The 23581-nt window shown below is 44.3% G+C and overlaps 1 protein-coding gene across 2 annotated transcripts in view; it reads left to right on the forward strand.

Annotated features, from left to right (window-relative positions):
* Window positions 1–20858: 20858 nt before the first annotated feature.
* Window positions 20859–23581, forward strand: part of PEPD (peptidase D) — a 151234-nt gene continuing 148511 nt past the window's right edge. The window contains exon 1 of one of the 2 annotated variants that reach the window (XM_066557774.1): window positions 20859–20903. Coding sequence is in view for 1 of the 2 variants with exons in the window: in XM_066557773.1 (XP_066413870.1) it covers window positions 20887–20903 (17 nt within the window). In the remaining variant the exon portion in view is untranslated. The remainder of the gene's footprint in view (window positions 20904–23581) is intronic. The other variant, XM_066557773.1, reaches the window with a different exon arrangement.

The following is a 23581-nucleotide window of genomic DNA, read 5'->3' on the forward strand; positions in this document are numbered from 1 at the left end:
ACAGCAGTGCTAAACAATAATGTTTGCAAAATGGCAGGTTTTGGCTAACCAAGCTCCCCAGTGCTGTCCCTCCTTGCTGGCAGCAGTGTCTCCTGGAGGGCTGGCCAGCCTTGGCTGCAGGGACATGCTGCTGGAGTGCACAGTTGGCACAAAACCCTACTGGGAAAAGCAGGCACAGCTACTGATTTGGATGGAGCTACACTTGTTTACACTTGAACTGAGCTCCATCCCCACTCTGCAGCAGTATTTAGATTCCTGGTGCTTTGCTGTGTCTGCCATTTGCTCAGGCCACCTACACACAGAGGCAGTGCTGTAGCTCCTCAGGGCTCACAGCAATCTTGTTAGTTAGGGTTTTGTACAGGGCTTGCCTTTCCCCCCCAAAATGTATTTAAACAAGTAGTATCACTATGTTCTGCTTTTTTACTGAGCCACTAGCAAAAGAACCAAGCACAACAAGAACAGCAGGAGAAATACAGCAAAGATGTGGGGGATTAAACAACAGGCATCTCCTCATCTTACCAGCAAAGCTTTTACTGAAATATCTTCACAGAAAAAATTCGAATGGTTCTGATTTTACACAGAGCTACATTAAAAATAAATGCAATCTTTCAAGCATTGTAAAATCTCTGTTACTGGACTACTTCAGGCTCTGGCAATAGGCAAGAATATAAACTTTCTCTGGTTTGCAAGACTGTGGCAGGGGTGTGGGTATTCCTGGGGTAAAAGGGGAATGGTCCTGATGGATGGAGGCAGGGCTGCCACTGGTGTGCTGTAAGTCCTCTCATAGCTGCTAATGAAGAGGTGCTTTCTGCTGTTGTTTGTAACCAAGAAGGATGAGGGCTCCCTGAGGCTCTGATTCTTGTGCTCCTGGCCATCCATAACTCTCAGTGTAGCAGCATGACATGAGCAAGAAAATGAAAAGGAAAACACATTGGTTGTCTATCAGCATCTTTGAAAAATCGATCCAATAAAAAGTTCAATGAATATATTCACAAGTAATCTATGCAGCTCTATGAGTGGAAAATAAATATGGGAAAGAGGAAGGTCAATCATTATATACCTTGTTCCAAATAAATCAAATAAGCTGTCAGATCAATTGTTTGTCAAATATGAACTGAGCAATTGTTGGTCTCCTCTAGTAGTATGTCAAAGAACCACACAATTAGCATCAGCCTGGCTCACCAGTGATGTTGACTTGGCCTTGAAATTCTCTGGGCCATGTTATTAAGCTGCTCAGACTCTTCATGAATTTGTATGTTTGGTTTGGCTGTGCATTGCCAGATGCCCAAATAGATTGTCATTGCTCAAGAGTTCCATTTTACCTTCTGCCCTTTCCCTCACAGCAAACTTCTGTGAACACCTTCTCATTTGCTTCCATTTGCTGTAGCTGATGCCTTGAGGATTTCTGTTCCTTTGTCTCCTTGTTACCATATCTGATTCACTTATTAGCCTGTAAATGTCCCTGGGAACTTAGAACTCTTGCCTAGATGGACCAGTGACTCATTAATAATAGAAATACCTTTTGAGAACTCATTTGTATGTTTTGTTGGTGGGTTCTCCTCTATTCTTAAGAGTTCATGTCTGTTCTAATTTGAGAAAAGACTTTGATTCTTAATTTTGTGCTCAGTACTGGGATGCTAACTGACAGCATCTCTTTGCTTTGCTTCCCATTTTAATATACACAGCATTTAAAGCCAAATCAGGAAAAATCACTCACTGACTGTTCAACCAATGACTTCAGCATAAACTTTGCCAAAAGAAGATGAAAGGTTTGGGCCAGTTACCAGTTCAGTGCTACAGAAATACTGCAAGGCCTCATACTGGATGTCTCATGGCTTAGGGGGGACAAAAGACTGCCCAAAGGACAAGATAGCAGGGAACTTCATGAGCAGGGATGGCAAAGAGGCTGCAGGATGTGGGAAGGGAGGATATACAGACTTGGGAAGGAAATCTGGGTACAGAAATAGAAAGGAGACTTTGAACAAATGGAAAATCTCTCTAATTCCCTGCACCCACAATGGCAGCTTCTCATTTCAGTTGACTTTCTCAGAACTTAGACTGATGTACCTGTAATATTTGATGACTTAGGCAGAAATAGATCTATTTTCAAAGCTGATCTTTGCATTACATATTGAATCCATTATAGATTCTCTTCTACTTTAATGAAAAGCCTGCATGAATGGCTTAAAAAATGAAAAGAACTTACATCATAAATCGGACTGAGGCACTTGCTTGAGAATTAGCATGAATATGTAAAAACTTCCCCAATCAAATAAATGGTAAAGTTGAACTATTCAAATATCTCAGCATAAATAAAAGTGATGTAAGTGCACTCTGCATTCTGTGGCATTTTGTGCATCTTTGTCAGAGGTAATATTTCCATAGTATTTAAAGGACACATTCTCTCTTTTTATGCAGGGATGAGACACGAGAGCAAGTCCTGATTAAGCTGAGTACTTGGATCAAGAATTTATGGCTAGTGTTCAAAAACATTTTAAAAAGTAGTGCTGTGGAGGAGATCTGGATGTCCATGGAGCTCTCCATGACTCGTGAGCACATGCACAGCAGCACGAGCTGTAGTGTTCTGTATCCTCACAAGGAACTGTTCAAAGGATGCCTCACAACAGCACAGGGCATGAAAAAGTGGCATAATCCTGCTCTTGGGCAGCTTTTTCACTCCAGACTGTGGCTCTACATTGTAGTTTTCAGCCCTGGAAGGGAATGATCACCAAGCAGAATGAAATAATTGGGTCAGAACTGTGATTACAGGGTAGTTCTGTTTTGCTAGTTAAGCTAGTATTTTATCCAAAAGATTTAAGAATTTTTGGATTGGTAACAGAAATGAACAGACAAAATTAGAACAGCAAACAAATTAAACTTGGAGCCACTCTATTTTTCTGTTTTATTGTCTTTCCTGGGGTTTGCTGGGCAGTACAAATGTTGCCTTGTTGACACTCCTATAGCCAATAGCACCTTTTCTGTGCTTGATAAGGGAACAAGTCTTTTCCACTTTCATGGGAGAACAGCACGCTCCAAGTAAAACCATTATTTATTTATAGAACAAATGGGAAGGTACTTGGAGAAGATCAAGTATGTAGAATGAAATGCCAAGGTTTTCTTTTACATCACAGATGGAAGAAATTTGCTGTCATCCCTCATTTGGAAGATCCTCGTCATTGTGGATGTTCTAACCCATCCATCCCTATGCAGAATATCCAGGCCTCTGTGTGCTGGGTTGTCATGGGTACCTGTGTGTGTCCATGAACTCTCTTCAGATGGAGCCTCAACAATCACATTCCTACACAAAGAAAAATTCTCTTTTCATCAAAAGAGCTGAATTTGGGCTCACGCTTTTCTCTGTCTCTCCACAGGAGCTTGTTTTTTAGTCAAAAGCAGCAAAATAGAAAACATTTACAAAAATGTCAGCATAGCTGCAGCTTTGGAGTGAGACTGGGGGAGAGGAGGGTTTTTTCCCCAGAGGAGGAGTAGAATGACTGTTTTGGTCTCATGACCTTGGAGAAATGAAGGACCCTCAGAGAAGTTTGGAGTTTGGTCCTGCCTGTTGACTACTCCAGCATTTATGGTTGTAAGGAGTGACTGAGTGCCTACCCCAGCTGCCATCTCCTTTCCTTCTCCTAGGAGCAGGGGAAGCAGCAGATTGGAAGTAAATCACCACAAAATGCAGTAGCAAGTAAGGATTCAAGCTTTCTGCCCCCTGTTCCACCTACTCTAGAGATATTTCCCAGCCTGTGGCCCATGGGTTCCCAATTTTGATGGAAAACACAGGCTGATTTTGAAATGTGACAGCAATTCAGAGGGAGGGAGGAGAGACTGCCAGATGGCTCTGCTTTGCACCTTCTTCAGTTTGCAGGATAACACTTTGTGATTTGCCATAAATTTATCATTTTCTTCTGTGCTGTGGAATGAAGCAAAACTTTTGGCCTCTTGGCTCCATCTTTCCACCTAAGACCAGAATGATGCAGTATGGAGGAGGGAGGAGGAAGAATGTCTGCTCTGTATGTGCAAAGGGAATAAATGGGGGTGTGCTATGGAAGGAAGGAGAAGCAGCTCATGAAGAATGTACTCAGCAGAGCTGGAAACACCCCCTCAGTGCCCACAGGGAGTGCCACCCATCTCACTCCTCTGAGAGTCTGGCTGGAGCTGTTGTAGATCCATGAGACCAGAAGGAACTGACATGTTCATAATCTGAGGTGGAATTATAGCCTGAATGGATGAACTTTTGGAGGTATATTACTTGTTACTGTACAAATCCAAATGACACTTTCTTTGCTAATTTTTTTTTTTGCTCTTTCCCTGCTGTTGCAGCAGAAAATGGTGAAGAATTCCAGTGGGGCATGGTGGCCACTAATCTTCACACTGAGACACAGCAGGATGTGCTGTGCTTTCAGATCTGTGCTCCAGTGTCCTCCTTTGTCCTTCTGGCCTCTCTTCAGAGCTTCCATGGAGAACATTTTAACCACGTTTTAATTCACTTTCACACTGTAACTAGTGGGAGTGTGATAATATCACATTACATGATTATTTTTGGTAGTTTCTACCAGGGACTAAAGAGTAATAAGACTATAAATACTCATTGCATGACCTTAATACAAACCTTCTAGTTTATGAAAATGTCAATTTTCTTTTATGATAATTTTAACAAATATAGCACATAGAGCAGAAACTTGCACATGGGAGCTCTGATTTTTTTTTTAAGTTCAAGAGAGAATTCAGCACAGAAAACTTGTCAATAGGAGGGGTTTGGAGCATGTGTCAACATTTGCAGAGAAACTAAGTTTATGCATGTAATTTCCATATTCTGATTGAATTCTCAACCAGACTTTTAAAATTACAGTCCTAAAATTTGCAGTGAGGTTTAGTCTCTTCCAGGTTCAAATCCAGTCACGTGCACGCACTGGGCTGTTCAGCAGGACAGTGTGGCTCTGTCACCCACACACACAATGGAGAGCCTCCTACAGCTTGCCCCCCTCCATTTTGTGTCTGCTGCCAACAGGAATCTGCTTGTCCCTCCTTGTGGGAGGAGGAGCTCAGCCCAGGAGACTCTCCTGGTCATCAGCTCCATCAGTGTCCTCTGCAGCTGAGGAAGGATTCATGCCCTGCACACCCCCGTGCAAGCACCCCTGTTTCACTTCAAAGCAGTCGCCCCCAAATCCTCCAGGTCCCTGTGTCTCCCCTGTCTGTGCCTTTGCCATTGTTTTGGTGCCCCTGCAGCAGCACAGAACAGCCTGAAGTGCTCTGTCCCCAGGGAGGGTGAGCTTTTGCAGAGCCCTTTTCTGTCCATCTCCCAAGCTCTGTGTGCCCATCTCCTTCAGCCATCCCAGGCAGGCAGGCAGGAGCAGAGGCTGCACACTGGCAATGGTATGAGCAGTGAGCTACACTTAACAGTTTGCATGTGATCTAGATGCATTTTATAATTAAGTAAAAGTGTAAATATCTGCTGGTTTTGCACTCTGCTATCTCTGCACCTTTCCAGGGCATTGTTACCTGAAGTGGCTCCTTCAGAGCAGATGCCTGCAGCCCCTTGCCCTGGGACAGGGCATTAAGTCACAGAACCTAATGGCTGCTATCATTTCTGTTTGTTCAGGGACAGCCCAACTTAGGTTTAGCTATCAATTTACTGTAAATGTGCAAGCAATTTAACTTCTGCTGAGAAATGTATCTAAAGCATTAGCTTGCAAACAATTGTATGTGCAGAAGTTTGGTTTTCTCAAGAGAGCAATGTGCAAATGTGCTGAGATAAGATTAATTAAATCCTTTCTATCTGCTCCTGTTTTAAAGTTCTTCAATGCTACTGCAATGGATAGAATCACAAATCTGCTTTTTCATGGAACATATCTAAATGGAAATAAAGATAGCTACAAGTGTATGTGCTGTGCTGCACATGTGAGCTCTGGTCAGGATAATAACTTTAATGTAAGAATTCATACTTTTTTGATAGCACCTGCTGTATTTTTGGTACTCCGACAGGAATTCCAAACTTTGAGAATAAATCCTTTCTCTAGTTAAATCCTATTCAAATGAAAATTGTAATTTAAACACAATGACATGATTTAAAATAATCTGTGTAGGTTGTAGCAAGAGTCTGTCCTTAATAAAACATTGATCTCAGTCTTATTTGTCACCTTTAACAAGGTTTTTCTTGCAAAGGAAGAACTGTCTCCAGAAGGTCTAGTTTAAACAATAAAGCAGGATGAAGAGGCTCCCTGTTTTCCAGACTGAGTTTGTTTTATGGGAGTAAATTCTATTAAGTCTGAATTTAAACAGAAACTCATCAGGAAAACAAGTACCAGTTTCAATCATCTAAAATTTTAGTTTGCTTGGGGGTTTTTGGAGGTTTGTCTTATTATGAGACTTGGTGGCAAATCTGCTAGGACTAAACATTGGCAGGTCTTGTAAAAACAAGCTCTACTTCTTTGAACTCTGTCTCAAAAGTGTTTTCAGGTCTTGGAGTGAATGAAGATGGTTCATTTGAAGCAGGAGGTCTGATTGCTCTTGTCATAGTTCTGAGTGCTCTGTCATGGGAATCATCCCAAGTGTGCTTGGCACTGGGCAAGCCAGGAGTTTCCCAGGAGTCTCCTGCTGTGCTGGCCATGGGTGGTGACAACTCCCAGCCCCTGGTGGGGATGGTCCTGATCCCTTCTGGTGAGGGCCCATGGAGCCTCAGCCACAGACAAGCAATGCCCACACTTCTGACACTCCCCCTGGGCTGGGGGCAGAGCTCCGTGGTGCCAGGGTGGGATCTGGCAGTCTCACCTCACATTGGAGGGGTTCTCCTGATGAACACCTGGGGCTGGAGCCCTTCCTCAGGCTGTCTCAGTGCTTAGGAAACTACACAAAGGTAGTTTGGCAGTCTCACCACGTTGACTTTGGAGGGGTTCTCCTGGTGAACACCGGTGTGTCACTATAGGAAATGAAAGAACACAAGCGCACACCGCTGCTCTCAAGGTGAAGAAGAAAAAGGAAGTTGATTTTCTGACTCCAACATTTATAGTTTTCTAAGAGTGACAGTGGATTGGAGGGTGACAGTGCCACCTCTCCAGTGACACTGGACAAACCAACAGTCCATCAAATTTCTCCTCCTCCATAAAGGAATGCAAAACAATGAGTTATTTACAGAAAGTGTGTGAGAAAGTTCGCTACAAGAATGTCAACATCAGAAGGCTTAGAAAATCTTAAAAAATCAGGGTGACACCTGTGGCTGGAGCCCTTCCTCAGGGTGCCTCAGTGCTTAGGAAACTACACAAGAATTCACTTTCCACTGAGATGCTGCTAAAATATTTGTAGCAGAATGGACTGATTTCAGGAGAGATCAGCATTTAGGCAGGATTTTCAGGCCCTGCTTTCTTACTACAGGGCAGAGAGAGGAGGCCAGGATTGCACAGGTCTCACCTGCTGCCATGAGTTGTCCCACAACAGATTCATTCAAATTTTCTTTTTATGAACTGGTGATGGTTAGAAGGCAAGGGACTTCTTCACCCCAGAAAGGATTTGAAGTCACATTTCCCACATTCAAGAGGTTCAGCTGAGGCCTGTAAGATTAGGATCATAGTTTGAGCTGCTGTTCCCCAGTTAGCTTTCTCTCAGTAGGTTCCATGTTTGTCTGCAAGTGAACAAATAAATGTTGTGCTTCAATCCAAACCCCAAAGCTCTCATGTGTTAAAGAAGCTGCTCTTACTGCTACACAAGCCCTTGGTTACTGCACTGCTGTGCCACCAGTTTGTCAGGATATATGATCATATATATGATATAAATAGCAAGAAGCTTCCTTTTTTTGCAAATGCCAAGGGTAGGGGGAGGTTTGGAAATCACACAGCATTTTTGTGACAGATCAAGATTTAATACTTCTTAACCATTGCTGCATGTGAGCAAACAGACTTTATTTTGTAGATTAAACAAATTCTGGTGAGTGGAATCTGTTTCTTGTTGGCCCTCAGGGCTGATCAACACTGCTTTTCCTTAAGCTTTCACAGCACTGCTCTGTTGCAGTAATGCTGGATAATACCACAACCAATATTGATTGTTCCAGGACTACAAAAGGTAGTAGCTGTTGCAAATACTTTGATCTTCTCACTTCTCCACTGAATATATGCTACTTTCATGAAGACTTTAAAAAATCCCAAATAAATAGTTCTAATCAAAGGAACACAGGTGAGAGTCAGGCATGGTTATGTATGAGTAGGCAGGAGCAGAAATCTTGCACCTGGTAGGGGCAGGCTTGTGCATTCATAGCACTCAGCCTGTCTGTTTATCAATATTATGATCACTTCAGAAAAACTGCATTTCTAAACCCTTAGTTTTGATTTTCATTGTTTTGTCAGCCATTTCCATATGATTGGCAGAACTTTGGATATAAAAGCCTACTTTAAGCACAGAAACATTAGATCAATCATGAGATTTTATAGCTATTGCAGTTGTATCCTTTTCACTTGCCACTGAAGGCTGAAACACTGGGGATTCCCATTTTCAACGTGTCTAGAAAACGCAGCAGAGGAGCTGCAGAGCTTTGTGTCATGTGCTGTGCATTTTGTGATGACCTGGTGCACACAGTCACCATGAGGAGCTCGAAGCCTACCTGAACCCTTGAATGAATGAGTCCATGAATATTTTCAAGACAGAGCAAACCCCTGAGTATCCCAGCTCAGCTGGTGCGTGCTGGCAGTATTGGAGAGTTGTGTAGCTCAGCCTTGACTCCCTGGGTGGAACAGCCTTTTTTACTGTTGATTTTTCCAAGTGATAGCAGAGGTTTTACACTGGGTGTCTGAGCACATCCTTAATTATATTACTCTTTCTCTGCTTGCTACTGGTATAGTGAAAATATATTTTCATTTCAGTGATTGAAGTCTCTGTGACATCTAACCAGTGCCTCACAAAATAAAACTGTGCCTCCCTTTATCTCTCCATTATTCCTTTAGCAATCTGATTGTCTATTTTTTCATTTCATATGTACATTGGCTGAAAACCTTAACAATATTGCACTGTAAGTTTTATCTTTTTTATGAGGTAGATTGCTCCAGTGCCTTTCCAAATAATAGTTATTTCTTCTGCAAGTCCTTTGCTTGAAGATTTTAAAGTCTTTGTGTATCTCCAATTACCATCTATTAATCCAAGAGTATAATCAATCTAACGCCTCCATGGTATTAGAAATGGTTTGGATGTTTTCTCTAATTTAATCTCATCTGCAAAATTTGAAATGTGAATTTCAGGCCCATCAATCATACCATTTTTATACATGATAGTACAGTGGGAAGATTGAGTTCAAAAGTTCAGGTGTGGAACTTGTTTCTAAGGTCTTTTTGGGTTACATGTTATTTATGCTTTCTGCTTAATGCTTCTACTTAGAGCCCCTGTTAGTTATATTTGCTACCTTGGAATTCTATTCTGCTGGATTTTTAGCTCTTCTGGTATTTTTATAACAAAAGAAAATATTTTTTCCCATCATAGTAATAGAAAAAATTAGGGTAGAAGGGTCAACCAAAGCCCTGGATCTGCTGAAGTCTTTCAGTGAACATCACTGGGTTTGAGATCTGTCCTTCAGAAAGGGGGACAAAACTGAGGTAGCAGCTCATTATCCTCAGCAGTCAGGACTGAAGGAGGCTGAAAAAAATTGGCTACCTGCTCTCCCTTCAGTGTGGTGTGGGTAGGTATGGATAGGTATGGATAGTGGTGAATAGCACTTGATTAGAAGTACTTCTGGAGTGTGTGGAGCACTTGATATTTGCATATCCTACCATTCTACCACCAATATATTCACCTTCAGAACAGTAAGGATAACAGTGTTCACTTGGAGATTTTGATAATTTGGATTTTCTGGAAGTATTTGCCACAATAAAATAGCTCAAATCATCGATCTTTTATTTCTTGTTCTAATCTGAATTTAAATTTCTCTTTTTTGTGGGTTTTTTAAGGTCAAATTGCTGCTGCCCATGTAATGTGCATATGTTTGAGAGGAAACTTCGGTTCTTATGTTTGGATTAAAAATATCCCTGAACCTCTTCCACCTGGAGGTGAGGCAGCTCTGTCACCCCAGGTACCTGCCTGTGGGCACCCACACATTGCTTGCAACTTCTTGCTGGCCTTTTAAGGAAAGATCCATTGGTCAGATTGGTTTGGCTTAGATCACACAGCTTCAGCCAGAAAAGCAATGATATTCATGTTCTGTTCCCCAGGAGCAGCTGGAAATGCCTGTTTGAACAGAAAATACTGTCTGTACAAAAGCTGCCTCCAGCACAGGGTTGGCCAGGAGCAATTGCTGCTCTCAAATGCTCACAAGGAGATGGGAGGGAAAGGGGCACTGCTGCCTGTTTGGTGTCTCTGCTGCTGGGCTGAGGGAGAGGCCTGGGGAAAAGGAGATGCTTAAACTGATGAGGAGTTGAGCCTGCATTTGATAGCATAGAGATTAAAGGTTATGTCTCTACATTCCCACTGATTTTACTGAGGTCACTGGAACCTCTCAGGGACTCAGCTGTCAGCCCAGGCACAACTAATTGCAGGATTGAACCCAGCTGATTATATTTGAAATTGTCATTATAGTGGTTACTCCATTTTCTGAAGCTCTGTCATGTTAGTAAAAATCTAGCTTTTTTACAAAATCTATATTTTGTGTGATCTTGGATTCAGAAGAGAGCTTGTTAAACTTCTATTTGTACTGTTCATCCCATCGAGGTTGCTTCCCATTGTTGCACAAGAAAAGGAAACATATCAAATAAAAAAAATCTATTTTATAGTTGGCAAATGCCTGTATTTTGTCTTTGTAAGATGTGTTGTCATTCATCATCTAACCTTGGGGAAATCAAAGGCACTCTAACAATGTAAAAGGCCAATAAAAAAGAAAATGATTTCAGTAACATTTGAGTGAGGGATATGTAAAAGAGAAACGCCCCTGGGTAATAAAAATGACCCATGCATAATGGCTGTGGCTGTCTCTAGCAGGCATGCTGTGTGTACCCCCAGCTGGCCCTGCCACCAGGCTCAGGTGGGCAGAGATGATGGGAGAGCCCAGGAACAGGAGGGCAAGCAGAGGACCGGGGAGCCAAGTGCTGGGTAAGTGCTGGCGTGTCTGTGCCCATCTCTGCTGTCCCCTTTGATCCTGCCTTGCTCATTATTGCTCTGCTACAGGATTTGGGCTCAGTTCCAAGGCTGAGGCCTGCCCTGCTGAATGTCTCCCATATCCTTTGCCTGTTAGTCAGCCTGTCTCATTAGAGCCTGCAAGGCTGGTGCTGTGCTGCAGCAGTGACATTGCTCTCTCTTGCTTTGCTGCACTGTAGGGGCTGTGCTTCTCTCCAGTTAATAGTTGGGAACATTTTCTACTGTCATCCCCTTTGGACCTGGCTGGCATAGCTTTAGGAGGCTTCTTAATCTGCAGCTCCTTAGTGGTCACTTTTAGCTTTGTGAGGACCTAGCCCCAGTCTGTGCCTTAGCCAGGCCCTTATGTTCTGAACAAGAAGGGAGTTTTTGCCAAGAAACCGCTTTTCCAGCATGTCCTCTTCTGACAGTCCTCCTCTGCAAGTCCTCTTTTCCAGCAAGTCCTCCTCTGCAATCCCAGCAAATAGTGTGGTTCCTGTTGGAGGTCTGAAGTTTTCTGGAAATTTCCATTTTAAATTTACATTTTTGCTTTTTGCACTTTTTATTCTCACTGTTGCTCAAGCTAGCAATGGCCATGAATCTCAGGTTAGGGGTAGGTCAATAGGTTATTGGGTGATGGGGCTATGTCCTTCCTCTTGGCCAGAAGTTTCCACACATTTGACTGCCTTGGGCTATTTCCTGCCTGTCTGACCAGCTCCTTACAGGCAAGAGTCACATGCAGAAAACAAGTCACTGTAACAAAGAAATTATTACAGAGAGGTGGTTCTGCCAGCTAGCACTGGGAATGTACCAAAGGCCCCTGAACTTTGACACTGGAGTTAGAGAAGTCTTCCAGAAGCAGTAAATCAGAGCTCTTGCAGCACATAAAGCTCCTTGCAGCTAAGTCTAGACACAGTCTCTCCTCTTCTAGGGCACATTACACCAATGACTCTTTATTAATAGGAGTCTCCTTCATTTCCATGTGGCATTTTCCATTTGCAGTGACACAGAGGATTCACAGCAAAGGCCAGATTCTTCTCCACAGCAGGCTCTGTATTTACAGGCTCCCTGTCCCCCACCTCATTGTCCACTACAGCAAATTTAAGTTTTTGTCTTCTTGTCTTCATCAATGTAGCTCCTAGTGTGAGCAACTGTGACTTTTCTCTTTGAATCAGACTGTTGCTGAATCAAGTCCTTTTATCTCCTTTCTCTCATTTCAAAAGGGTTTAGGTAATCCTGCTGGCACTGATATTTGAGCCAAAAAGCTGGGTAAATGAATCCATGATGAACTCTGTGCTACTGTAACTGATTTCCTCCAGTACCAAGCTAGGTGTTTAAAAATAGCTGGGGTAGCAGTATGCTCCAGCACAGTCATTCCAGTGCCTGGAGCAGAGACATGCCTGAAGAATCTCAATCAGTAACAACTTTGCTGACTTGATTCCAGCTGCACCAGCTGTTTGTTTAGGTAGACAGCCAAACAGCAAACACCCACAAAGCTGTTAACTCTGCAAATCTTCAGGAAGTATTTCCTAAACTACTGCTGACAAATTTCTGATGGGACCTTCATCTCCATAAAATCTGTTGAATGATGTCAAAGCACCATTAGTCAGCATGTCACTGGGCCTGCTTTCCAGTGTGGCTCAGTGATTTGTTTTCCTATTCTTACTGCAGAAAAGTCATACTGGGAAGACTTTACCCAGCAAGAGAGATGGGCACAGCCCACAGCAGGGATGAGCTGGTGGATGGTGCCCCAAGGTGTGCTTTCAGAAAGAAGCCTCACCTTGAAGAGGTTTTTCCTTCTCTGTTTTTTATATCTGTAGAAACAAGTGAAAATTACCTCTTTACAGTCTTGGGAGAGCAACATTTTTCCTTTTCTGCCCTTACTTATACAAGAGCAAGGGTGGTATCACCAAAGGGATGTTGCACAGCTAAATGTGCAATCAGCAGGAAGTAAATGAACAAAGCCATGTCCTAAATGAGCACTGTTAGGCCAAGTTTAATATTAGAACTGTTCTGTTTATACCTGTTTTAGACCTTTACTCAGCATAAAGCCCTGACAGTTATCACTGAGAAGAAGCTGGGGCTGGAGGGGAGCAGGCTGCCTGCCACAACAGCATCCCAGGGTGAAGCCTGCCCTTTATTGCTGCTTGGCATCTGCCCAGTTCTGGGACTCAGTGAGAACCCACACAATTTTCTGAAGCTGAATCCTTTTTCTGTGGCCATCATATAACATCAGCCTGGACTAAAGAAATTATTGCTGTCAACAGTAACAGATGGAAAAAAGTTACCACTTTTTCTGAAAATGAAAACAAAACCAAACCAAAATAACCCAACACCTCTCCTGCCAGCCTACAAAGCAAGGACACCAGGCAACAGTTCAAACAGGGCCCTTGCAAACAAACAAAGATGCCTGACAGGGCTTGAAGCAGAAAAAATGGCACAGCTGTACCACCACATCAGTGAAATTGTATTTTATTCTCAAGGATGCAGACAGATGCCACCTGAAACACAGTTAAAGCACACACATTCTTTGAATCTTCTGAATCTCCTTTGCCCAAATGGCATTAACACTGCTAGTGCTGACAGGAACCAAGAGAAGCTGCCCTCACAAAATCTTAAACTTGTACAGAACCAAAGGGTGGCTTAGCAGAAGGTTTTTGAGATGGCAAATAATAATTTCTTAGAAATCACCTTATATTCATGACTGCAAAATTAAAACCAGACAATGAGATTTGAATTTAGAGGCTAGGCAGCAGAAGATGGTGACTGTAGATGTTATTTTTGTTGCCCAAGCTGACTCTCATTGAGCTTAATTTTCATGCATGCATCCAAGTCCCCTTCTAGATACCTGTGCCCAGTGTGACGTGCAGGGAGCTGCCAGCTTGTACCCCTGGAGAAACACTCTGCAAATAAGGGCTGTCTCTGCAATAAACTGAGTCACACTCTCATCAAACTGATAGTCTTTGAAAAATGCCTGGAAATGTGACCTGTTTTTGAAATAAATGTTAGTCAGTTGATTCATTAAAAGGCAAAGAGGCAGATAACATCCTTAGTGAACTTTGTGGTTTTGGCACAGTTTCCACTGCCTGGAGAGAGGCTGTGTAATGTCTTTAGGGGAGAGAGTGGTTGTGTAAAACAGGCATTTTTTCCAGTTCAAAAGACAATTGAACTCTCTGATTCACAAGCTCTAGTTTTTTATCCTCTCTGTCCTCTAGTATGTTATTGCACAGCCCCCCTGGTCCTCCCTAAGCTCCCAGGTTAGAGCTGGCTCATGAGAGGGGCCTTTGGACACTGGGTAGTGGAAGTGGTCTGACCAAACTGAAAAAGTGCTCAAGTGCCAGGACATAGACTGCGATTAGATAATCTGATGGCCAGTTTCTTATCACTTGGGGTTTTTTAGGTTTAAATTGAAGGCAGGAGGCAGCTGGGTTAAATTTCCAGTCAGATGCAGAGGAGATTAGATGAGTGGTTTGCAGGAAAAGGAAGTAATTGATCTCCTCATCTGCAGCTGGCACGGAGGGCCAGCGCTGGGAGTGCTCTGGGGCAGCAGCACTGATGCCTTTTGGCCAGGAAGGGCTGAGTTCAGGCCGTGCCTCCATGGCAACCTCGCTGTCCTTGCTGGCCCGGCTGCTGCCACTCGGCAGAGCAGCACAAGAAAGGAAAAGCTGCACGAGAGGTGGCTCCTGGCATTAGAGGGCAGCACCATGAGCATGCCTTTCTTCCCTAGCAAGGAGGGATGGACTGTTTCAAGCAGAAAAAGAAATGCTGCCCATGCAAAGCCTGAAACAACTCATTTCAGACAATTCTAATATGTCTGTGTAAGAAAGAGCAATTTCTTCATCATCAACAAAATACAGATCTTGCTCAACCAGTGGCTTACAATTTTATTGTAAGATTTCAGAGTGGAAAATACAAGCCAGATAAACAATAATTAAAGAGGATTTTCCTACCAGAAAAAGTGAGAAATCTGACTTTAAATTGGTGTGAAGATATGGATCTTAATCTGCAAAAACCTGAAGGCATTAATCTTTTGAGAAAATATTTGCATATGCATATTATAAGCTTGTTTGGGGATTTGTTATGCACTGGGTGGAGAGTATATTATGCAGACACTAATGAAAGAAAAAGTAAGCTTTGTAAACATGTTCTGTATTAAAACTGTACAATATATTGCAAGGGTGCAGGTAAGTTCAAGGCACCACAGGGTACTTGCAAGAGGAGTGGTGCTTTCCCATTGTACAAATGGCACAGGTTCACGTGTGCAGGCCAGACAAATTCTCTGTAACACAGGACAGAAGCTTCATCAGCCTCTTCCCACGTTCTGCTGGAGAAGGTGGGGCAAAGCCCCTTTGGTTGTGCCCTCCAAAATGCAGCCAGGGAGCCACTCCTCATTGGGAGAGAGGCTGTGCTTTTGAAAGTGAGAAATGCTGAAAGAACAGACCATGGAACAGACCATGAGTAATGTGAAGGGATTTTGTTCTCAGATGTGGGGTCTGCTGTAACTTTGGTGATGATATTGGGGTAATAGCTTCAGTGATACTGACTACATTCACATCCCAAACCCACTGTTGCAAAATTTCGCTACAGGATGATTGTTAAAACTTACTTAGAATAAACAAAAATGTTCATCTATCATGCTAACTAGTATCAGTTATAAAAAATGGAGATACAGGTTGGTGGCTTATCTCTTATACCTGGCAATTAGCCAGGACTGAACTGCACTCATGTCACATTTCTAATGCAGTACAAGTACACCTGACTCTTTAAAAACCAGAAAGGAGCCATGGTGCTGGGCACCAGGCAAAGGAGACATGACAGACAGAAACTGTGCCTTCCTGGCCTGTGGGTTAGCAAAAAATGTAATATATGAGCAAACAGACCGAAAAATCATTGAGAAGTCTCCTTTTATTGAAGCAAAGCAATATGTTGCAATATATAAAAATTGATTCTTTCAAGCTTCCAGAGATATTAGAGAAGCATTACAGAGAACATCACATTTGCTACTAATTCTTAAAAAAACCTGACAGCCCAAACCTCTAAAAAAGAAAGCCTTTGAAGCAGTTTTGATAGTGCTGTTTTAATACATTTTGATGAGATTGGACTTTCTGTGGCAGCAATTTATAAATACTGGTGGGCAGATTGATTGAAATGAAACAATTACAGTCTATACTAATGAACCTAAAAAAAAAAAAAACGTTTTTGTGAAGGTCAAACAATAGCTGGAGAAGCCACCTTAGACTGTGATCCTTGATGGGCACATTTTGAATATACTAAATTTTCTTAAAGTCAATGGTGAGAGTAATGAGGTTATGTAATGCTTTACCTTTCTTGTCTTTATAATAATTTAGTTCAAGCAAGCTTTAGGAAAATCACACTTTCATTTCAACATCCAAAAGATCAATACAGCAGTATACATTTAGTGCTTGAGGGAAATTTACTAAAAGTTGTTTCATGATGAAAATGCCAAAGGCAGATGCTTTTGTTCAATCTGTTGCTTTGAAGCAACCTTGTAATCTTAATTCCACATTAAAGACTCATGGCCATTATATCAAACAAAGGCAGTAGGGGTCCCTGTAGAATGATTCTATTTAAAACCCCCCACAGTATTAACACATTTTAGCATAGCAGCCTGTATAATTACTTTGGACTAACAGCTGATCCTACAATGTATGAAAGACTTTGACTCAAATGCATACAAAATCTGTCTGTTGTTCTTTGCCTAGCCAGTGCTCCCCCATCCAAGTGAAGAGGATCACAAAGTGTTTTGGCCAGCAATGTTCTACCTTCCAAAGTTTTGGAGGAATAATCAGCAGAAAAACAGATCAAGCAGAACTCAGAAAAACAAATCAAGCTGGACTTAGAACAATTCCTGTGCTGATAAATCAGCATTTCCCATTTCTGTTTTTGTGGTGGCATGTATGATATGGAAGCTTTCTGGATATTTAGAAAATTGGTTGAAACTTGTGTTGAAATCATATATCAAGTAAGGCTTTACTAGGGAGGGTGACCTTAGTCACTGAGCCTTAGACCCTGCTCCCCACTTCATGTCATGGTACTGGCAGCTCAAGCCTTCCTCCTGTGGTACCACGTTCTCAGTGTGGCTCTGGGATCATTCACAGCAGCCCCAGGGGATTTGTTCTCTCAACAACTGCATTTTCCCAAAGCACAAGAGAAGCTCAGGCACTATAGTAGAGGAAATGTATTTGAATATCTGTATAGAGGCCTTGCCCCAGAGGTCCCGGTTGTCTTTGATGGGCTGCAGCTGCCATGTCCTTGATGGGCTGCAGCTGTGACCAATGAAGATGACTGGGATAAAAGGGGGGGTGGGTTAGCCAGTCAGGGAGAGCCTTGGAGGAGCCCTGAACTGGGAGAGAACAGCATGCAGCAGAAGGAGGCAGTGAAGATCTGCAGCCATGAGAACACACCGAGGAGGTATGGACTTTAGAAATCTGATAACAACAACAGTTGGTGACCCCGATGTGATAGTTAGCAGAAGGTAAGACAGCTGAGAGCTGTGGTGGCCAAGAGCTGTGACAGAACATAGCCTTTGGGTCAGGGAGCTGTGACAGAGTATGGCCTTTGAGCAAGGAGCTATGTGGGTTGTACAAGGCCTCTGAGTCATGAGAAAATATGTGGGTTGTACATGGCATGTGAGTCATGGAGAAATGTATATATTGTACTTGAACATCTGTACAACTGTTAACTTAAGTAAAAGGGAGAAATATAGTAGAGGAAATGTATTTGAATTTCTGTATAGAGGCTTTGCCCCAGAAGTCCTGGTTGCCCTTGATGGGCTGCAGCTGCCATGTCCTTGATGGGCTGCAGCTGTGACCAATGAAGGTGACTGGGATAAAAGGGGGTGGGTTAGCCAGTCAGGGAGAGCCTTGGAGGAGCCCTGAACTGGGAGAGAACAGCATGCAGCAGAAGGAGTCAGTGAAGATCTGCAGCCATGAGAACACACCAAAGAGGTATGGACTTTAGAAATCTGATAACAACCACAAGGCACTGCTGCAACCAGAGAGTATTTAGCTCCAGTATTTGATACCACTCTAGGCTGGAGGGCAGAAGGAGAATTGATGCTCCCCAACCACATGCTGTGACTACAGCTGCAGCATCCTTCCTTTTCCACTGGTACATATTTGGACAGCATCTGCCCTTGTAACTTTGGATTTTCATCTATTGTACTCTAAAAGCAGGAGCAAATGCCTTGACCTGTATTCACAACAGTTGTGTAATTTTCATGTAATAAAAGGAAGTCTATTAGCCTAACATCAGTTCTTTTCAGCTGAGATAATAGAAGCAATCAGCACTGATGGTGCTAAGATCCTGCCTGGACAGCAGTGAACAGTTGAAATAGAGAGGGCTAGTGCAGAATCCCATCACATGTTGTAGTTTTGCATCTCTTGTACATCTAAACTGCTACAGTGGGAATTCTGAAGCTGCCTCAATTACAAAATCAGGCCTTCAGCATGAGAGAGGATGTTCTTGCTCACAGAGAGAGTCCTACTGGGAGATAAGTGCCAGTAATGGTCAGTCAAACCTTGGTGTAGAGGGAAGTGTTCTGAACTCAGCTTCTCAGATATTAATGTTTACTCCTCTCAGTTGCAGAGTCAATTGCAGCAGGGAGAGAATCAGAATTGTCTCTGTGTGCAATAAAGCTGGGCTTGCTCCCAGTCTGGCAGCCAGTGCCATTCCTGTGGCTGGCATTTCAAGTATTGCCACCTTGCACATGAGTCTTAGTTGTGCACAGTGTAGCAGTTTCATTCTTTCAAATCCTGAGCCAGAAGAACAGGATATTTCTTTTGCCCTAATGAATGTAGTCTTATTTCCTGCTGAGATTTAATATACTGCAGGTAACTTCTAAATGTGGTGATTGTTTTTGGAAGGCAGCTAAAATGACCAAGAAGGAAATTAAAATAAACAGGACAGAGACCCAGAAAACTCATTTTAGAGAGCAGATACTACAATGCAGGAGACCTTTACTCTACAGAGCGCAAGTGAAGTGTAGGGGTAGGAAAGGGGAGCAGGGAAGGATGAATGCCCAAATGAAGGTATTTGGAAGAGTGCCCTGGAGGCTTTAGTCTTTTCTCTCTAGTCCTGAGAGGAGAAGGAAAAGCAAAGTGAGCTTCCCAGCCTCCTCCCAGTGGTTCTGCTAGAACCTATACAGAAGGAAGCCCCTCTAGGGAACTGAAAGCAGTAAAATATTTCACTACAGTTCACTTTTTTTTTTCAGTCTGCAAAAACTGAGGGAAGTTTCTTAAAATTCAAGAACTCGTCAATTATTTCTAAAATGGGGTGTTATCCATGAATCTGGACCTTAAAATAAGTGTTGTTACCTGTCAAATGTGCAGTTCATGAAAGAAACTTTTCATTATATATATTTTGTACTAAAGGTCTTTGATTCTTGGATGTAAAAACATAAAGATCTAGAGAATGACTGCTTGACTTTTCTAGTTTTATCAATTTATATGCACCTATCCAGACTTCCTGAAATCAATCTTTGCCTGCCACTGCCCTGCAGCTCTCACACACCACTCCAGAGCCAGCTGTGCATGAGTAGTCGCAGCTTTCTCACAACTTCTGGAGGACAATATGACCAAATGAGAAAAAGGGGCTTAAATGTGCATGTGTCTTAGTGACGTTGCACTGATTCCTCATAACACACATGAACTTTAAGCTCCATGTATTTTATGATCATACTCTGCCTTTGCACTGCCCTGCATTCCTCTCTTTCCTGAGCATTTGTGGTGGAAGAAGCCGATTATTTCAGGTCTCACAGTATTTATTTGGAGATCAGTGCCAGGCCAGCAGAGCAGTGGCATTACTGAGCAGCCCTAGAGCAAGGACTCACTCACACTTTGTTTCCAGGGAGGGAAGGAGGGTTCCTGCCCAGAGCTGCATCTATCTGTGCCCAACAGCAGACCCTGCCTTCAGGTCACCGAGCAGGGCTCCAATTTCTCATTCTTATCTGCTGTTCATGTTCCTGGCTATTTGCTTTTGCAAGTGTATCGAGTCACTTAACATGTGAACCCTGGACTATGATAGTTTCTTCAGGTATCTTGTAATCTTGAAACAAGAGCCAGTAATTTTGAGGCAAGAACGAGTAATTTCGGGTTCTAACAAAATCTGTGTGAATAGGAAAAAAAAAACCAGCGGAGTGGAGTGAGCCTAAGGGCTGGCAATGGCTCCAGCCCACCATGCCCCAAGGCTACTGTTAAACGCCTTTAGCCCTTCCAAATAGAGGTGGAAATCAACTCTTCCAGGGATTACAGCAGAACTGCACATGAAGTGGATTTTTCAGAAAGCGTTGAGGAGAATTCAGCGGTAGGGCAGCAATCCCTATGAAAAGTTGTATTTACATTATGTTATATTGGCTTCTAGGCCTAGATTGTTCCTTAGAAGCCAGCAGGTGCGGAGAGGGCCGGAGATGGTCCCTCAGGACGGCACTTCCCGGGCTCGGGGGTCCCGGTGCGGTGCCAGCCGGGCCCGTGGCGGGGCCGTGAGGGCAGCGCGGAGCTGCCGTGAGAGCAGCGCGTGGCGGGGCTGTGAGGGAGCGCGGAGCTGCCGTGACAGCAGCGCAGGGCGGCCGTGAGGGGAGCGTAGCGGGTCCGTGAAGGCAACGCGGAGCTGCCGTGAACGGAGCGTAGCGGGGCCGTGAGGGCAGCGCGGCGGGGCTGTGAGGGCAGCGTGGAGCTGCTGTGAAGGGAGCGTAGCGGGGCCGCGAGGGCAGCGCAGCGGGGCCGCTCCGCCCGCCCCGCGCTGCGGCGCAGCCGTCACGTGACCGCGCAGGGCCGGCGAGCGAACATGGCTGCGGCGGAGGGGTGAGTGCGCGCCCGACCGGCACCGGGACCACCGGGACCCCCGCACCGCCCGGCCCCCGGGACCGCCGGCAGCCCGCTCCCTGCGAGGGCCACGACGCGGCCGCTGGGGGCTCGCGGGGGGCCCGGTACGCCAGCGGTGTCCCGGGCCGGCGGCGGGGCCGGGAATGCAGGGCACTGGCTGGCGCCGGGCTGTGAGTGCTCCGGTCCCGGGCTGTGAGTGCTCCAGTCCCGGGGTTCTCCGAAAGGATTTCGGGTTTTGCGCGGGGCGGTGAGAGAGCTGCGAAGGGTCCCACGGGCGGGTTGGCTCGCAGTGCCTCGCTCCCAGCCGTGCGTTATCTTGAAGTTGTCTCAGGTTTGGAAGTGATGCTTTAAGGTGGCTCGGATTGCACAGCACAAGGGTTTTCTCACATTTTATAGCAAAATTCAGCCATTTCTTGGTGCTGTAAGGAGGTGCCATTACAACTGTATCAGAACGAAGGGGGAAGTTTATACAGCTGCCGGACAGGGGCCAGGCTGGGGCTTGGCTGTGAGCCGGGGCTTGCGGAGCTCGCTGCCCTGCGGGTCCCCCGGCCCCGGTGTCCCCAGCGCTGCCCGGGCGGTCCTGGGCCCCGGGGCCACCCCGGGCTGGGCTGCCAGGAAGGACGTGGAGCGGCGCCGGCACTTGGAGCTGTCAGCTTCACAAGAAACACTGAGCTGGCCGTGAAGAACATACCCATTTTACACCTTGGACAGCCGTAGATGCTATTACTGTTTGGTTGTATCGGCCCTTTCCTTGTGCTAGGCCTCTTGAGCTTCACATATGGGATGTGGAAACAGCATTGGAAAGTGTTTACGCTTCAGGCTGGTGTTGATGAATCTGTTGCTCAAAACAAACAAATAAATAAGGCCTGGTCAACAAACAAGTGGTAATTTACTGAAAGGTAGTTTCAGTGGTTTCTCAGCTTCATTGAAATCTGGATCCTCTCTGGGATCTCAGTAGAACAGAAATGTCAGTTCATGAATTTTCTGCTCAAAAGACCCAGAAGTACAGAAAGTTAACTGAAAAATGGTAGGAAAACCAGAAATAAAATAGGAGTTTTAGTTACCAGTGTGTTCTGGTGGTTGCTTTACAACAGATCCAAAATGTTAGATGCATCATATAGTACCAGAATGTATGCTCTTTAAAATGTAAGACTTCTGAAATGAGCATTGAAAATCAGGAGCTCCAGGCGAAGGAAAAATATCTTTAAAGAAACAGATGTAGTTTAATGTTCCTAGCTATATTTCACTTGCAGTATAATAAAATAAAAGAGCTCGTCTGTGAGCTTGGGCCTAAGTGATCATAAAAATTGTATGTGACAGCCAGCAGGAAACAGTCAGCTCCTGTGGGAGGCCTTTACCAGACTGAGCAGTGGTTGAATGCTGGTACCAGACTGGAGGAAACAAGGGAGCTGAGCTTCTCTTGCCCTGTTTAGTTCTTGCAAGTGTCCACTTTGGACAGCAGCTGAGGTTTATTTGCAAAAGCTTGCATAGCTTCTAAGAGGCGTGCACCACAGAGCAGTGCTTGCATCAAGTATCCTTCTTTATCAAATCTGTAACTTCACATGAGGGTTTTGGGTTGAGTTTGTGGCTGGGTGTTCTGGAGTCCTTGTGCTAACAGAAGAAGCCAACCTTGAAGGACCAGCCAATGTGTTGTATTAATTAAATTCTAATAACTCTGCTGAAGCAAGTCCAGAGGAGGCCACAAAGTTGATCAGAGGGCTGAAGTGTCTCTCATAAGAAGACAAGCTGAGGAAATTTGGGCTGTTCTGGAAAGGAGAAGCTGTGTGGAGACTCACAGCCCCTCCCAGTATCTGAGGGGGCTACAGGGAAGCTGGAGAGGGACTGTTCAGCAGCAGCTGCAGTGACAGGGCAGGGAGTGATGGGTAGAAATGGAAAGAGAGGAAGTTTAGGCTGGATATTAGGAAGAAATTCGTAACTGTAAGAATGGTGAGGTACTGGAACAGGTTGCCCAGGGAGGTTGTGGATGCCCCAGCAGTGTTCAGAGCCAGGCTGTGCAAAGCCTTGAGCAGCTTGCTCTAGTGGCAGGTGTCCTTGCCCATGACAGGGATGTGGGACAGGATGATCTTTGAGGTCTGTTCCAAACCAACCTATTCTATGATTCTGTGATTAGTGTGTCTTGTGAGATATAACTGAGTGATTAGAGATCATGGGCCAGAAGGAAAAGCTTGTAGCTCCTTCCCTAGAGAGGATTTTGTGACAGTTTTTTCCCAAGGCAAAGACCATAGTTTTACACTGCTTACCCTGTAGTTGCATGTGTATTTGTAGGGTTGATACACGTGAGGCAGTTACATATGAGAGTTACACTTAATTTACTACAAGTCATCGAACAGCCAGTCCTATGTGTGACATTTTTTTCTTGTGATCTTGAGTATTGTGAGAGTTCTGTTTCCCAATTTTTTCTTTGCCATGGAAAGCTGGTTGTACAGCCATACACCTTTTTGTAAGACTTAAATGCCCCTGTCAGTATTGTCTGAGAAGAGCTCTCTGTGTTAGCTGTGGAAAGCTTGGCCATGGCTGATGTCTGCCAAGTGAGGGGATCTCTGCAGGCAAAGCAGCACGTGTGGGTGTTCTGCCATGCTGTCAGTCCATCCAGGGGGTGCCACCAGTTTGGTATCTGGGTGCTTGCAGGAGAGAAA

The sequence above is a fragment of the Molothrus aeneus genome, chromosome 11 (genome assembly GCF_037042795.1).
Source record: "Molothrus aeneus isolate 106 chromosome 11, BPBGC_Maene_1.0, whole genome shotgun sequence".
Taxonomy (NCBI): domain Eukaryota; kingdom Metazoa; phylum Chordata; class Aves; order Passeriformes; family Icteridae; genus Molothrus; species Molothrus aeneus.